We start from the raw sequence: 16,867 nt of genomic DNA on the forward strand, positions 1-16,867 counted from the left end.
TGACAGCCAATAAAGCCCTTATCACTAATTAACATTGCAAAAATATGCTCTCAGAACATCAGGTCAGTGCCTTCACCTGGGTCTACCTAGTGATATGCTAATGTCCCCAAGGGGATAGAGTCCTGTTTCATCATATAATGCCTTAGGTCAGCTTTCCACAGAGAACAACAAAGTCTAAACAGTTCCCTAATTCCACAGAGCTGCTTACTTTTAATTAATTTACAATTCAATAGCCCAACAACCTATAATACTCAGCCTCCTTTCTCCAGGCTCTCACACAAAACACACAACCTCACCCAAGGTTTCATCTCCTCCCCACTCCCCACTTTTGTGCTTTTATTGAATCAACCAAGAAAAAAGTAATTTCTGGGGCTGAACCAAAGTTCACAAATGAGAACATTTGGCTCAAATTTTAGGAGGGGCCAAAAATCACTCTCCTGAAAATAGGTATGACTTGAAGGGTTAAAATTCTTAATTTTTTTTCCAGGGGTCTTATCCTTGGTGGTGATGCTGCAGTGGTCCTTCCCATTCCCTCCCCCTTTCTTTATTCTAACTCTGCTGACCATGGGAGTGACAGAGCTGCTCTCGGCAGCCAAATCTGCCCCTCCCCTACAAATGACCTGTTTAGTACAACTCAAGGACATTATGGGGACATCAGTGGCAGCCACCCACTCCTATTGAAGCCAATTCCCTTTTAATACCTCTTCAATTGCTTTCTAAATTTAGAAGACACTATATTACAATAGTGCAAGAAAGTGGGCTGCTGATCCCATATATATCTGATATCAGATATATATCTGATATATATATCTGATAATTCCAATCAGGCATATCTACATATAATTAATTTACTTTAAAAAAATACTCTTGAAGCAAACATGAGAACAGAAAAGCAAAGCAGCTATGATTAACAGAAAATCAAAGCAGCTAAGATTAACAGAACAATCTTAAACATGTCTATGCAGCAACATCTCCCACTGCACTCGTGGAACGGGTGGCCTTTTGATCCAACAGACATGTCTACTGCTGAAAGGGGAGGGGAGTATTGTCATTTTGTCTTTCCCTCTCCCCTATGTCACCCTCTTATGGAAAATCACCCAATTATTTGAAGTTGGTTTTCAGGGGATGCAGGGTTGAGGGGGAATCAGTAAAATATGCCTCCCCTCTTTTTCTGTTGGAGTAGGCATCCAGTGGATCAAAGGCCCTTTTGTGATCATAAGGGCATCAACTGGATCCCAGTCATTGAGTTCAATGGGGGTTATCACCTGGCAAGTAGGTATAGGATTGGAGCCCAAATATATGTATCACATCATTTCATATATACCAATGGCATAGACTCTTTCTTTTCTTACTCATAATGCACAGAAATTCAAAGTGTTTATTAGGAATCTATACAGATGCTTTGTGCATACATTGTGAATGCCCCACTGAACCACAGTAATAACAAATGCATTTCCCCCCCCCCAACACTTTAAACAGATCTACAGGATAATTAAGTTCAAATGTGATGGTATCCACTTCCTGTGCAATATGATAAATTTATAAAATGATAATGGCATCTCCTAAACCAATGATTCTGTGAAAAGATTGTTCTATACACATTATTATTATTGCAAATGTTTCTGAAGAGGTACAATGAATGTGTTTTTACAGCCACTGGCATGGACATAATACGGGGACAGCAACAGCATTAAAAAAAACAATGGATCTATGAAAGAGAATTTCTAATTATGGACCAGATCATCAAGCCTGGCCCAGTTCTGTTAGATGGATACAGAACAACAACATGCAAATAAAGAAAAAGTTAGGCAACACTATCCTCCTCCAGTACTAAGACAAATTCTATTCACTATAACAAACACTTTCACCCTTCCTACGTTATTTATGATTGATCAAAACTCACAGTACTGTATTTATTTATTTATTGCATGCCTAGGCTACCCATGTATAAATGCTGTAACGGGAACCCAGAATCCATGCAATCAGAGACTATGTTTGCTGTGGTCAGGATCATTGCTAGATATTGTTTAGGATGTTAGCCATACCCTTCACTGTTCTAGCATTGCAAAAGTGAGGCAATCAGGAGTCAGACTCTGCTGACTTCAATCATACAAAGAAGTGTTCAAATAGTAGCTCCCTATGCAATTAATAAGCGGAATATTCACAGTACCGTTCAACTAATGGGCCTAACAAAATTCTTGCTCCTTGTCAAGTCCTATACCAGGTAACTCCACAACCGGGAGCTTCCCTGTGCCATCTGAGCAACATGTCTTCTTCAGTTCAGCATACCCCAAAGGAACATGTAATGGTGAGGCTCTTCTGCCTATTGCACTACTAATTAAGATAGTTGCTATTTGCATAAATAGTAAATAGTCTCTAGTCCACCTACCTCTCCTGCTAATTCCAATCATGTAATTAGACAATCCTGTTATCTTTGTTCTCAGATCACAGAATCATTTTTTCACAACAGACATTAGAATTAGAAGACAATTCAGCACAGGGTTATCTCATCACTAGCCCTTAGAGTATTGGCCTTCTTTGCAGTCTCCTGCACCTATACAATTAAAAAAAATTCAAAAAATCAAAACAGAATTCTCAAAAATAGCCACATGCTGTTATCTTGTTTTCATCTTTTCAGTGACAATGGCTAAAATCCTTCTTAGGCTGCATAAATCCCATTAAAATCTAACTGTGAGCCAATGTCATTTCCTTTGTACAACTATTCTTTAATTACAGTAGAAGTTGTAATTTCATCATATTGGGGAAAACCATTAATAAATTTGACTAAGCTCAGGAACTAAAAGTTCCAGTCACACAAAGGATAGGCAATCAACTACATTTTGAGGAACCAGGAAAACTGACATTTCAATGTAAAGTAAATAAGTAAAGAAATAAAAGAGCCTCGTTATTCAAAAGGAGATTTTCTATGCTCACCTGCCAAATACATAACCTTAAGCTAAAGAGCAATGTTTGTTCCCATTCAGTTGGAACAGAGAAAGCACAGAAGAACACAGTTTATGTTCCATCTATTATGTACAGGCAGCAAGTGTGCTAGGTAAGCAGAAAACTTGTATACTTTTTAAGCATCCTTCACATATTCTTAAGCACTAACATTTGTTTTCACTTAAATAGTTTATTAACTGCATAATATTAAAGTGTATCAATATTAGAATAGACAGATCAAATTAAAATACCTACCTGTGCTATTCACATACTATTTTATTTTAATATTTTAAGTATTATGTTACATTTAAAAATATGTAATCAATTTATGCCAACAGTGTTTTCCAGTAGCTAATTATAAACTTATTACTGCAGTTAGTTTATAATGATATACAGGTGTGTGTATATATATTCCTGTGTGTATGAGAACACGCACACACAAATACACACACACACACACACAAATATATATACAGTAACACTTCTGTACTTAGTGATACATCTTTTCCTTCAAGAGTTGAAACAATACTTTGAATACAGATTCTGATGGGGTATTAATTTTCATTAATGATTGTTTAAATCCTTAAGAGATGACAACCATATACTGTACTTAAAACTGGACAAATTGCCCAGATATATTTCATTTATTACTGCTAATGTGCTTAAGAATATTGTGGCAGTTAGAAAATTTAGGTGTACAGTGGTACCCCTGGTTGCGGACAGGATCCATTCTGGAGCTGCGGTTGAATCCTGAGGTTTCCACAACTGGAGGGACTGCTTCTGCACACACACAAGCGGCGGTAGAACACTTCTGCGCATTTGCATGCAGCAAAAACCCAAAAATATACTTCTGGGTTTGCCGTTTATAACATTTGTTATAGTGAATATTGCCTGTCATTATAACCAGTTCAAGACTCATTGAATTGCTAAAGAGTATGTAGATGGATATCTGTTTAGGGGAAGTATAATATAATATAATATAATATAATTTAATATAATATAATATATGCATCAGTTAATTTAAAATGTAAGCTACAACTTTCTACATTTCTATACTGTGTGAAATAAATAAAACACTTCAGGTATTCAAAGTATTTGTCATTTGTTTGCCTCTGTATTCAATAAAAATGTATGTTAATGTAGTAGTTACAGTCTTAATTATTGGTTATCAAATCCTATGACAATTTTGCTAGGATGCATGCATATCCTGGTGCATATACAAAACAAACATGAAGAATTGGAAACTTTTTTGCCTTCGGCCATGGTTATCACAGAAAATGAGATGGAGGAAAATAGGGGACCTTTCCATTAAATCTTTGTTAAAATCAGCATGGTACACAATGAAAACAATTTTACATTACATAAGAGTATATAAAAGTGCACAGCTGATGCGTGCATTTCAGAAAGTTTGACTACTAGAACAATACTTAATTCTAATTTGCATGGTCAGTATCATATTTTATCAATCATGTACCTAGTTTATTTGTTCAAATATATTATATTTATCACTTAACTAACAGAGAGCTTGTTTGACATATTTACGTTAATTTTAGTCACCAGTGGGATGGGCTTGAACAAGACTAAAGAACATCTCCAAAGAAGACCCCCCTGCCCCTTGCAAATCTACTGTGACCTGCATTGATTTTGCATACCTCACAATGACTCACTGTTCACCAAATGTAGATTGTCTAAGAAAATCCAAATCAATGCCTAAATCACGATGCCTTTCTAAGGAAGAAGGGTGTTGGTTCTCAACTTTATTGCTACTTGCTAACAAATGCAGTATGTCTGAAGTGGAGCTTTTTTTAGGTGGGGTGTGTGGAACTGAAGGGAACTGCCCCAGGACTCACATATGAGAGGGGCCAAGACTCAGGAAGAACAGAGAGTGAATCATTCTATCTCCACTCATTGCTGATTTCACCAGCTGGGCTGGGGTCTTCCTCTCTGCATACAGAGGCCATCTGCTATCCTGCCCTGTCCCCACACTGGCCCTGCATGCAAAAGTGATGCTGCTGCCAAGAGACTAGATCTGCAATGCTGCCCCTCCCCATTGCTAATCCTGATCACCCATAACAGGTAAAGTGGGGCAAGCCATGCTAATTGTTCTTCAGTGATGATATATTTGTGAGAAGAAAAATCCCTTAAAGATAGTGCTAGCCTCCATCTTTCTCCAGGAAAGCTAATAATAATAACAATAACAATAATAATAATAATAATACATTTTAGTTATACCCCGCCCTCCCCGGCCAGAGCCAGGCTCAGGGCAGCTAACACCAGTAAAATTACAATAAAAACATAATGGGGGGGGGACCAATTTAAAATACAGGTTAAAATGCAATTTAAAATGCAGCCTCGTTTTAAAAGTAGCCCATGGATCAAAACTGTAAGGGGAGGAAAAACATAAGGGTCAGACTGAGTCCAAACCAAATGCCAGGCCGAACAGCTCTCTCTTGCAGGCACTGCGGAAAGATGTCAAGTCCCCTAGTCTCTTGTGACAGAGCGTTCCACCAAGTTGGGACCAGTACTGAAAAAGCCCTGGCCCTAGTTGAGACCAATGTAACCACTTTGTGACTTGTTGTGTTGTCATTTGTGGACCTTAAGGTCCTCCACGGGGCATACCAGGAGAGGTGGTCCTGTAGGTACGTGGGTCCTAGGCTGCGTAGGGCTTTAAAGGTCAAAACCAGCACCTTAAACCTGACCCTGTACTCCACTGGGAGCCAGTGCACTTGGTAAAGCACTGGATGAATGTGATCCTGCGGCAAGGACCCCCTAAGGAGCCTCGCTGCGGCATTCTGCACCCGCTGGAGTTTCTGGGTCAGCTTCAAGGGCATCCCCACGTAGAGTGAGTTACAATAATCAAGCCTGGAGGTGACCGTCACATGGATCACTGTGGCCAGATGAGGGCGAGAAAGGTAAGGGGCCAACTGCTTAATATGGCGGAGATGGAAAAATGCCGCCTTTGCTGTGGCTGCAACCTGCGCCTCCATGGAAAGGGAAGCGTCGAAGCTTACACCCAAGCTCTTGACAGAAGGCGCTGGCACTAACTGAGCCCCCGCAAGAGATGGGAGTTGGCCGCCCAACCCCATGTCGCCCCGAACCAGCCAGAGGACCTGTGTCTTCAAAGGATTTAACTTCAACTGGCTCCCACGCAGCCATCTAGCCACAGCTTCCAAGCATCTGGAAAGAGGAGTTTGATTCGGGCAAAGGGTGCATGAGGGCAGGCTGTTCTCCTTACAAAAAAATGGGCAGCAGAATGCACAATAATTTTAAGGGCTAAGTGGGCACTTTTGAATATGTAGATGCAGTTTCACCATTTTACTTAGTAAGCGACAGGAACGGTAGCTACTGAAACAGCTATTGGGGGAATATGAATTTAATTAGCTGCTTAGACTTAGTTGAGCCATTAATTTGCCTAGCACAGTGCTGCCCTATTCTGTCTGGCAACTACGTTTTTGGCATGCAGTCCTCCTACCATTTATGCTCTTTAACTGGTGATGCTGACAATAGAACTTGAGACCATTCCCCCTGCACAAACACCATCGGAGTACCCATCACAATTTGCAGGGCCAGTGCCAAACATCAAGGGGTCTTCAGCACGACCCAGGGATCCCCAGCCACCACCAATCCTACTTCTTACAGCGGCAGAGCTGTCTATCCTCCTCCTCCTCATTCCTCCTCTATATTACTTAAAACAACAACAAACACATACACATTCTTCACCAACAGCTCCCAAGCACTTGGGCTCCCAACAAGAGCCAAAGGAACCCTCCTTCTCATAGAGCCAGGCATTGTGAATTGCTGCAGAATTGTTTTTTAAAACTTGACAAAATACCCTAAGTTTTAAAAGCATTTCCAGCTCCCATGACAACAAGTATTAATCATTATTAATTTAAAATAGTTCAGTTTTTGATCCTGCCTCTTTGGCAGTGCCAACGTCAGGCTCATATGTGCCCATAGTGCTGGAAAACCAAATGGGTCTGGTAGTGGTGCAGGCAGAGTCTGGTAGTTGGCACCAGCAGCACTGCCTGTTTGAGTTCTCTGCTCCCCCAAAATTAAAACACACCCTCACTGATGCAGGCAGAAGAAACTAAACACAGCAACAACAGACTCTCCCCCTACCACCACCACCTCTGAGGCTGGCAATATTAGCAGTTGGAGTAAGTAGTAGAGCACAGTCTGGAAACACTGACTAGGCAACAGATCACAGTTTGACAACCCTGATTAAAACCAAATACCCAAACTCTGAACATTTCCAGTTTCACATTTTTAACTAACTAAAAAAATAGTGATTTGCTTTTACTGCCCTGTCTGTCAGCTCCAGTCAGTGTGTGCGGCTCCAGTCAGGGAAGCACAATCCATTGCACTTGAGATTAACAAGTATATCCTCATGATCCCTTTCCCCATCTCTCCTGTAATGCGAAGGATCACTTACACTATGATGTTGTGACATCACCTCATTGTTTTCCTAATCCTGTCAGTGGTTACATCCTGCCAGTAAGCTACATTAGAGCTGGGAAAATGTGCTATGTGATGACATCATGATACAGGGTACTTCATAGTACAATGAAGAACATGACATGGCTATGTCATTTTCAGTTGCAGCACATGAGAAGAGTTGCCTTGTGGTTCCTCAACCTCAGCCCTCCAGATCTTTTTGGCCTACAACTCCATGATCCCTAGTTAGCAGGACCAGTGGTCAGGAATGATGGGAATTGTAGTCTCAAAACATCTGGAGGGCCGAGGTTGAGGAAGCCTGATTTAGTCTAAGCAGCATTCTACAGTTCCTCAAACTCCATGAATAACAGAAAACAAAAGATAAACTTGGCTCAGACCTCTAACTTTGTATGAATAAATCTCATAAGGCAGATTGGTTTCATCAGTGGATCACTGCAATGCCATACAAAACCACACATAGTTATTCTTAATAAGAGTAATGGATTCTTTCCAGTCGTTTTTAAATCAGCTCCAATACCGCTGGTCATTGTCAATTCCAGATACTACAGAGTATTACATTGTAAGATGCAGGTGGGGTTAAAATAACATGTCACATGTGATTATTCCTCAGAAGCACCACTTTTACTGGCCAAACCACCACAAATTATACATACTTCGTTACTAATTGCTATAAATAATTGCATGGGTCTTTGCATTAGATATAAATGCCCAAGCTACAAAACCTTTTGTTTAAAAATCATGTCAGTTTGACCCTCCTTTACTGTATTTGCAGCTGTGACACCTAGTTATGGCCTAACCAGTCCAATTAAATGACCATCCCTGACTTGTTTACTTCCGCTCCCAAAGTGCAGAACAGGCAATGAGGCAAACCACTGACACCCCTGACACCAACATGCCCCCAAAACCCTACTTGTTACCAACCCAGCAGCCAGCTATCCTGCATTCTCCTACAGAAGATGAGGTAGGAAGGTTGCACAATGTTCAGAACATCCTTTGTCCCTGTCACAGCCGCACACACAGAGTCCTTGGATTCAGAGTCCCTGAAAAGCAGCAGCTCTAAGGAAATGGACCTACTCCCTGGTCCATCCAACATAGACCTACCAGCACCAGATCCCTCATCAAGCTCTGCAAATCCTAAGGTTTTTCCTTGAACTACAGTTATCAAGGAGTGGGCTACCCGCTCTTCTGAGCTTTAAGAAAGGCCTGCAGCACCTCCAGTGACCAGCAGCAATTTATCATGTGGCTACACCAGCTAAAGCCATGGTTACTAACAAGGGTGCCACATCGCCAGGATTTGTAATGAGGATTTGAAATTCATTTGAAGCATACCATGGTGCTATAGTCTCCTCCTTAATAATAATAAAAACAAACCCAAAACTTGTTATTACTTGTTTAAAAATTTGTGTGCTTGTGTGGTGGGGTGTCTGTGTTTCTGGGGCTGGATCTACACTCACCATTTAAACATTATTAGAACAGTATTAGAAATATCATTCTAAAAGATCAAGACAGAAAAAGTCCCATTCGGTTTCCTTTGGCTTCCTTTCCACAAGGTCTACCTAGTTTATGATAGCTAGTTGCTCTGCAGAGCGCTCTGGTGTCACATTTTAAAAACACATTATTAGAGAACGTCATAGGGCTATATGGTTATCAGAACCATTCCTTAACTTTTTTTTTAGCGTTAAACATGAATGTAGATCCGCCCTCAGTTTTGTTCAGAGCAGTATTTATATCAAGCAATTTGCAAGAATCATAGAATGCTAGCATTGGAAAGGACCACGAGGGTCATCTAGTCCAACCCCCTACAATGCAGGAATCTTTTGCCCAATGCGGAGTTTGAACCCACAGACCTAAGTTTAATAGTGTAATGCTCTACCGGCTGAGGTGTCCTAGGTTCTTCCACCTCTGGTCCCCGTCCTTAATGGATGAGGCATGGTATACCTGTACCAGTCCTAAACTAGCAATTCTAGAAACTGATCTTGGTTCTTTAATAGCAGCCCTGACTTACTTGCACAGCTAAATACTAAAAGCCGCATATTCCACAATACCAAATGGGAGTTATGGAAAGGTTTGTTACAAATATGGGAAAGGGGCTGTAACTGATAACGTTATATTCACTATGGAGCAGAGAGATTCCCACAGATAAAAATAATGCACTCCCCAAATCACCTAACTCCCAAAGTTTCTAAAGCCATCTAGTGTAAAAGAAGATTTCTATACTATAGCTCAATGGAAATTTATCCATCAAACAATAGTGTAAACTAAAAAATTAAAACATAAGATGCTAACTTCAAAAAATTATACTAAGAAAGTACTTTCAGAGCAACGTGGGAGTTACTTTGAAAGGCTGACAGGAAAATGAAATGCTGAATATCAAACATGCTTATTTAGCTGTTTACTTACCCATAATGGTTAAGGCTGTAGCTTTCGTTAGTTCCTCTTTCATTGAGTCTATTACTTCAAAACTGCCACCATCTAAATTGCATCGGTTTATGGTTCCATTTCCTGAACTGATCCAATAAAGCCTGTTTTCTGCATAATCTATAGATAAACCTGAAAAAATACAATACATGAAGCTTATTTGAAACAATTTAAAACTTATGCATTTTTTTTTATTGCTTACACAATAGCAAAATTTATCCACAAATTTTAAGTCATCTAAAAAGTAAGGAACTGTTTGTGGCAAACAACAGGCTAAGTTTTTATTTGGCTGAATAGTGTTGTGAGTTTGTGAGTGCTAGACCTCTAAATTCCTGGATCCTTTTAAGTGTTAGAATTTAATCAAGGCTTGACGTGCCAAACTGAATGCCAGACACCCTGGATCCAACAAATGCTAATAGCTAATTGAAACAACAAAGTATCAAAGGGCTCATGCTAGATGGCAAATGGGTAGAGCCCCCTCCCTCAACAGATAAAGCCATAGTTGAGAGGAGTTATATGAGCTAGAAGCTGGATGCAAAAAGCTGCAGGATGGAAAGGCAGAGAGAGACAGAGAGCCATGGCTGATTTCTACTTGAATCCAAGGCTATGCGTCAGGGAACTGTCATCAGCTCAGAGGCGAGAGGTGGCAGGGCAGTTGGGTTACAGGGAGCCTCCAAAGATCGTGAGCAGCAGCACTTCCTCCGCGGAGGAAGGAAGCCACACCTCCAGTGGGGAAGGGGTGCAGGGCTCGGAGGAGACGAGGGAGAGCCACAGCACCGAGCATGAACAAAGCGGGGGGGAGGCAGGTCCCCCTTTGCCCACGCCCTCTCTGCGCAGTTGGTTTACGCGCAGAGAGGGGAGGCATAGGATGGGGGTCAAAAGACTACTCTGCTGGGGAAAGTTTAAGGACTGCCCACTCCTGGATTCTGCTAGCGCCTGAGCAGACATGGAATTGAGTCGATCTGTATTGTGAACGGTATGGACAGATAATAAACCCTTGAAAAGACCAACGGGATGTCTTGCCTGTTTGCTCTCAAGCATCCACGCCAGCACACATAACACTATGGCTATGGGAGAAAGAAAGACCGTATGGAGTGTTGATGCTGTGAACCCCAGCATCACAGGCTCAAGTTGTATATATGTGCAAATAAATCATATATCTTAAAGACACCACAGTCTCTGCTACGCCTCATTTCTAAAAAGAAACAGGAACCCAGGGTGATCGCCTAGAACCCCTGGAATCTTGTATCGCTCTGAGACTGGGGTAGAGTGTCACAATATGTTGTCTACTGTTCTGAGAAAACACATGGTCACCATACAATTCTTTCTAGAAAAGGTACTTAATATGATTGCTTAGTATTAATTACTGTTGCTGTGTTCTAGATTAGCATTTTTAGGAGGGGGAATGGAGAGTGGAATACTAAGCAGGTTTATAGAAAACATGATATAAAAGCATATTTTGACAGTAGCAGTATAATTACACTTTAGGATAAGAACCTGATAGTACTATGCAAGCATTCTGTATAGCAGCCTTCACTAAACGGGTGCTCTCCCAGATGTTTTGATGCTGGCTAGAACTGATAAGAGTTGTAATCTAAAATACTGGGAGGGTGCCAAGTTTGTGAAGGCTGATGTATAAGGTTCTTCTCAGTTCTACATTTGTCTCACACAAGCAGAGAGCATGGGGAAATTTTTTTTCTTTCCTTCCTCCCTTCCTTAACAACCAGATCAGAAATATGTGGGAAATTCATTATGGGTCACCGCAGTCAGATGGAGGCCTAGCAATATTGCCATCGTAGGACTACCAGAGGATAGCTCCTTACTCTTCTCCACTGCTAGCAGGCAATGGGTGCTTGTCCCTTCTGTGAATGGAAGGGCTCCAGAGACTGACATTCAGTGGAGGCTCAGTGCAGTAGTAAGGGGATGGAGGATCATCCCCTTGCAGACCTGTGTGCCATAGACTAGACTGATTCATCTTCGTGGAGGCACATTTTCAGGAAACTGTAGCGGAGAAAGAATGGGCGAAAACTGACCCCTTCTTCCTACAGTGGAATTGGCCTATGACCACAGTCCTGCTCATGGACCCTATCCATAGAATAACTTATTTCAAAAAAGCCAAGATATATGAAATTGATTACTTTGAATTTGTAGTATTAGGTTAAATAACTTCATTTTTGTTGGCACAGAATTTTGGTCTAGGCCAGTATTTTTGCATTCTATGCACCACTACGGTCACTCTATATCATAAAGAGTGCACAGTGTAAGAAACATATATAGTGGAAGATTGAGATGTGTGAGGGAAGATACATGTTTATTTGAAAACAGATTTTACGGGGGCAGGGGGACTCACAACAGGAAAGGGAAATATAAACTGGAAAATACTTTTAATTAATGACTCCAACCACATACTTCTAATTAATGAGTTCATTTAATTAATGAATAAAGCTTTTGCTCTTAATACTTCTGAAATCAAGCAATAAATCTAAATTAGGAGTATTAAACAATGGATTAGCTTTGAATTTTTATTTTTATTTAAGAGCAGCAAAATTCATTCAGCCAAAACTGCCTGAAGGCTGCAATTATTCACTCAGTACCAGTACTCACTCATAGAATGCAAGATGGGTGTTCTGACAAGATTATGATGCACTTGTATTTCAAAATTTGCTTATAATTATAAGGTCTGGCAAAGTAAGTAAGATTTTAAAAACCAACAAGAAAAAAACATAAACCACTCAATTATTGAACACTTTCTTTCTCAAAACAAAAATCAATCCAGTGAACTCTAATAAAAGAAAGATTTCATACTAAATAAATTATTGTTTCTTTACAATTCTAGATTTTGTGGCTTTACTAACACTATTAGAAAGCTCATCTTTGTACAATAGGGCAAGGTAACAAACATTCTATGCTGCTCTTTCAAGCAGCTCCTTTTGGATCTCGCTTTTTGTTACCCACTTAAAATCATAGCAAAAACATTCTGTACCAAATATAGCTTGCCCACCATTTTCAAGGGTAGTCCTATGTAGAATGCACCATAGCAGACCAATTGATTGTAATGTTCCAGGGGCAAGGATTACTGAAGCTATAGTGGTCCAGGGTTACTACACTGATTGCTGAGGCTACCCTAATCTATGAATGGTCATAGCTGTTGGACCTACAGGAGATAAAAATAGTCACTCCTAGCCATAGAAGCCACCAGGGCCTCAAGTGACAAGACTGGATCCAGGGGGATCCCCAAAATATGTAATTGATCCTTTAAGGGAAATGCAACCCCATCAAGAACTGAAAATCTTCCATTTCTTCCTGTTTCCATTTTTGGGCCAACAAAATTCTGGCTGCTGTAACTGCATATCTAAATAACTTCACATCTTTCTTTTCAACATCGTTCCCTAATATGCCTAGTAACAATGCTTCTGGTTTCTTAACAAAGGTATATCTCAACATTTTTTTCAAATGCCAACGAGGGAAGAATGGAGAATGAAACTGATGGAATATGCAGAAATGGACAAATTAACGGGAAAAATTCGAAACCAACGCGATCAGAGATTCACCGAGGACTGGAATAAATTTACAGAGTATATCAAAACTGTGTGTGATCAGGAAATAACGCTTGTTGGATTTCAGGAAGCTTTGTGAAAAGAATAGATAGGAATGTCGCTTAAAAGAGAAGATAAAATAAGGATTGTTAAAATGCAACACAAATTTAGGAAATGTGAGAAGTTGTGATAAATATGAAAATTGTCAGATAGGCTGATGGAAGTCTAAAAGATGTATAAGTTAAATTGGATGTTAAATTATAAATGGAATGGTTATTGGAAATTTGAATAAAAATTAATTTAAAAAAAAGAAAAAAAGAAAAAAGAACTGAAAATCTTCCAGTTTACTGGACACAGAAGCAACCTACCCACAGCACCTCAAAGTCACAACTCTAATACACCAGGAACATTTATGAGCAAGTGGGTAAGGAAATATTTACGCCAGGATTTAGGCATAGAACCGAACTGAATGCAGATAAAGATCTTGCCAAGATTAATATTGGATGACATTAAAGAATACTATTTTAGAACCCTATCCCCGTGGTATTTAACTCCATACAGAATAAGTAAAATATATGGAACAGAGCAATGTAACTGCTGATGGTGTAATACACCTTGGGCAGATTTCATTCTTGCATTTCAGAACTGCCAGATAACACAGATCTACTTGATTTTGTAACCAGTGCATCTGATACAGTATTAGTATCATATGTACTCTGGTTTCCTAACAGCCAGCAGCAACCAAGTGGCAGCATTCTGCACCTGTTCGAGTTTTTAAACTGTCTTAAAAGGCAGCCCCACATAGACTAACCAGGATGTGACTAATCAGTGCATTACCAAGGCTAGGTCTAACCTCTTGACATAGGGTCATAGTCCATCTATGAACCTGCAAAGAAATCCTGTTTATTCAAAACTGTGTTTTAATGGGTATTGTGTAATGTATTCTGTTATTGTATTGCAATGTGCTTGGTGGGCAAAGTCTTCTGTCTGGTCAGATGGAAGTTGGTTTAACTGTCCCTGGGGGACATTAACTGACAACTGAGGAGGGGCTGGAGATAGAATTGCCAGTATGCAAAAGAAGGAACAAAGGTGTGCATATTCTGATTGGTGGTTGCAGCTTTAGAATTCTTAGTTAGGCACAGTGATTGGCTAGGGCTTGTCTAGACTGGCCAGAAGAAGTGAATATAAGTCTGGATGCTAGTCAGACAAAGGTCAGTCAGTGTTGGTAGCTGCTCGGTGTTCCTGGTGGGTAGCCAAAAGAAGAAGACAGCAGAGGAAAAGGAGGGAGGAAAACAAAGACCTGAAAGGAAGGCAGAGTGGCTTGGTGGCCCCAAAACTTGCTGGGGTAATAAGGTGCCCTGAATGAGAACAAAATTTGGAGTCCCCCCCACTAAATATTCCTCATTTTCACAATAATTCCTTTTGGTACAGTTGCCTTTTAATGAATTTTCTCAGTAAAGGTAAAGGTAAAGGTACCCCTGCCCGTACGGGCCAGTCTTGCCAGACTCTAGGGTTGTGCGCCCATCTCACTCAAGAGGCCGGGGGCCAGCGCTGTCCGCAGACACTTCCAGGTCACGTGGCCAGCGTGACAAGCTGCATCTGGCGAGCCAGCGCAGCACACGGAACGCCGTTTACCTTCCCGCTAGTAAGCGGTCCCTATTTATCTACTTGCACCCGGGGGTGCTTTCGAACTGCTAGGTTGGCAGGCGCTGGGACCGAGCAACAGGAACGCACCCCGCCGCGTACACATAAATATAGAATAGTAGTAGTAGTAGTAGTAGTAGTAGTAATAATAATAATAATAATAATAATAATAATGCTGCACACCTTTGGCTCGGTGCCCTGTGCACTTGCACTGCCCTAAATCCAGAGCTGGAGGTAACTAAATTACTTGTTTTAAGATGAAGAAAGGAGAGGAGAACCTATCTATGGTGCTGAGGGACAAGGAGTGATAGGCAGCTGGGAAATCGTGTCCTCCCTAACAGAGGGCACATGTTGTGGTGAGACCTGGAGACTAACCTCCTGGTTGTAGGTGGGTCCATTGGATAGCCACAACACCCAATTGGTAGGTCCCTCGTTGCTGGGTGTAATCTGGCCAATGGGGTGCAGTCTAAACGGATCGAGGGACCTATATAAACCCATGCACGTGTCCCAGAGCTTCCTCTTTTGGCTCGTGCGTCGGAACACCCGCCCACCTCTCCCTAATTTTAGGGCCTTTTGCGATTGACCTTGCTATGCCGTCTTGTGTCATCTCTCATAGCAAGGTCAATCGCAGGAGCACGACAGGAATTTCCCCCACTTGGCTGATTGGCTGTTGCCATTTGGGTTTCACCTGCCGCGTAGTAAATCATCACAACTTGTAAGGTTGCGGATAGGCACTGGTTCAGGTGATAGGGATGGAAGAACGGTCTCGCCATCCCTATGTGAAGGGTATTCCGTTAAAGGAATCCAGGGACTCAACTTGGTTTGGTCAACCCCTGAAAGGGGGTTGTGCCTGTGCTTGAGTCCAGGGGAGCATCTGGGGAGTGAACAGAGTCTGCTCCCAGGCTTTTCACCTGCCTCAGGTGTTCACCCTTGGCTGACCTATGATAGAGCTCTGGGTCAGCGCTACCTGCAAGGGTGTAGGGAGCTAGTCAAACCAGAGCCTATGCAACCACTCACTTTTCTGTAATCAATAAAGTTGTGGCCTAAATTCTGCCAAAAACCAAAACTAAAATTTGAGTCAAATGTGTCTTTATTTAAGGGGGAGGCCTCTGGGTCTGAACACGCAATGCTAGGCTGTGGTGTTTGGTAAGAGAGCCAGAGGAAGATTCCAGGACAGCAAAACCAGACATGTGCTTCAATAGGTCAGTAGGAGTTGAAACAGAAACTTCAATGAAAGACCGCAGTGACAGTGTTCATGAGGCTTAACTGGGGTGGAGTAAATAGAAGGGCAATCTGGAAAAGGGGTTTTTAAAAGGTTCCACAAAACTGTCTTGGTGTAGTAATAGTAGCATTAAATAAGCGGTATTTAAGTAACAAGTTAGCAAAGTAGATACCTATTTAAAAAGACAATGCTATATTAAAGTATACCCGAAGGAGCGTCTCCACCCCATCATCCAGTCTGGGCATTGAGGTCCAGCACTGAGTGCCTTTTGGCAGTTCCCACACTGCAAGAAGTGAAGTTACAGGGAACCAGGCAGAAGGCCTTCTCGGTAGTGGTGCCCACTCTGTGGAACACCCTCCCACCAAATGTCAAAGAAATAAACAACTATCTGATGTTTAGAAGACATCTGAAGGCAGCTCTGTTCAGGGAAGTTTTTAATGACTGATGTTTTAATGTATTTTTAATATTTTGTTGGAAGCTGCCCAGAATGGCTGGGGAAACCCAGCCAGATGAGCGGGGTATAAATAATAAATTATTATTATTATTATTATAAAGTAACTGCATAAGCTTGTGCGCTACATACTCTTGCAATAAACATTAATATCTTGTTAAAAACACTAACTTGCTAGCCAAACCCCTACCATTCTCC

At 41.2% G+C, this 16,867-nt stretch overlaps 1 protein-coding gene across 7 annotated transcripts in view; it reads right to left on the bottom strand.

Moving 5' to 3' along the window:
• LRP1B (LDL receptor related protein 1B) overlaps positions 1 to 16,867 on the bottom strand; it is a 748,913-nt gene that overhangs the window by 127,224 nt on the left and 604,822 nt on the right. For all 7 annotated transcript variants that reach the window (XM_053405851.1, XM_053405869.1, XM_053405860.1 and 4 more), the window contains one exon: positions 9,799 to 9,948. In XM_053405851.1, coding sequence (XP_053261826.1) covers positions 9,799 to 9,948 — 150 coding nt within the window. The remainder of the gene's footprint in view (positions 1 to 9,798; positions 9,949 to 16,867) is intronic.

This window comes from Podarcis raffonei, chromosome 1, assembly GCF_027172205.1.
Source record: "Podarcis raffonei isolate rPodRaf1 chromosome 1, rPodRaf1.pri, whole genome shotgun sequence".
In the NCBI taxonomy this organism is placed as follows: domain Eukaryota; kingdom Metazoa; phylum Chordata; class Lepidosauria; order Squamata; family Lacertidae; genus Podarcis; species Podarcis raffonei.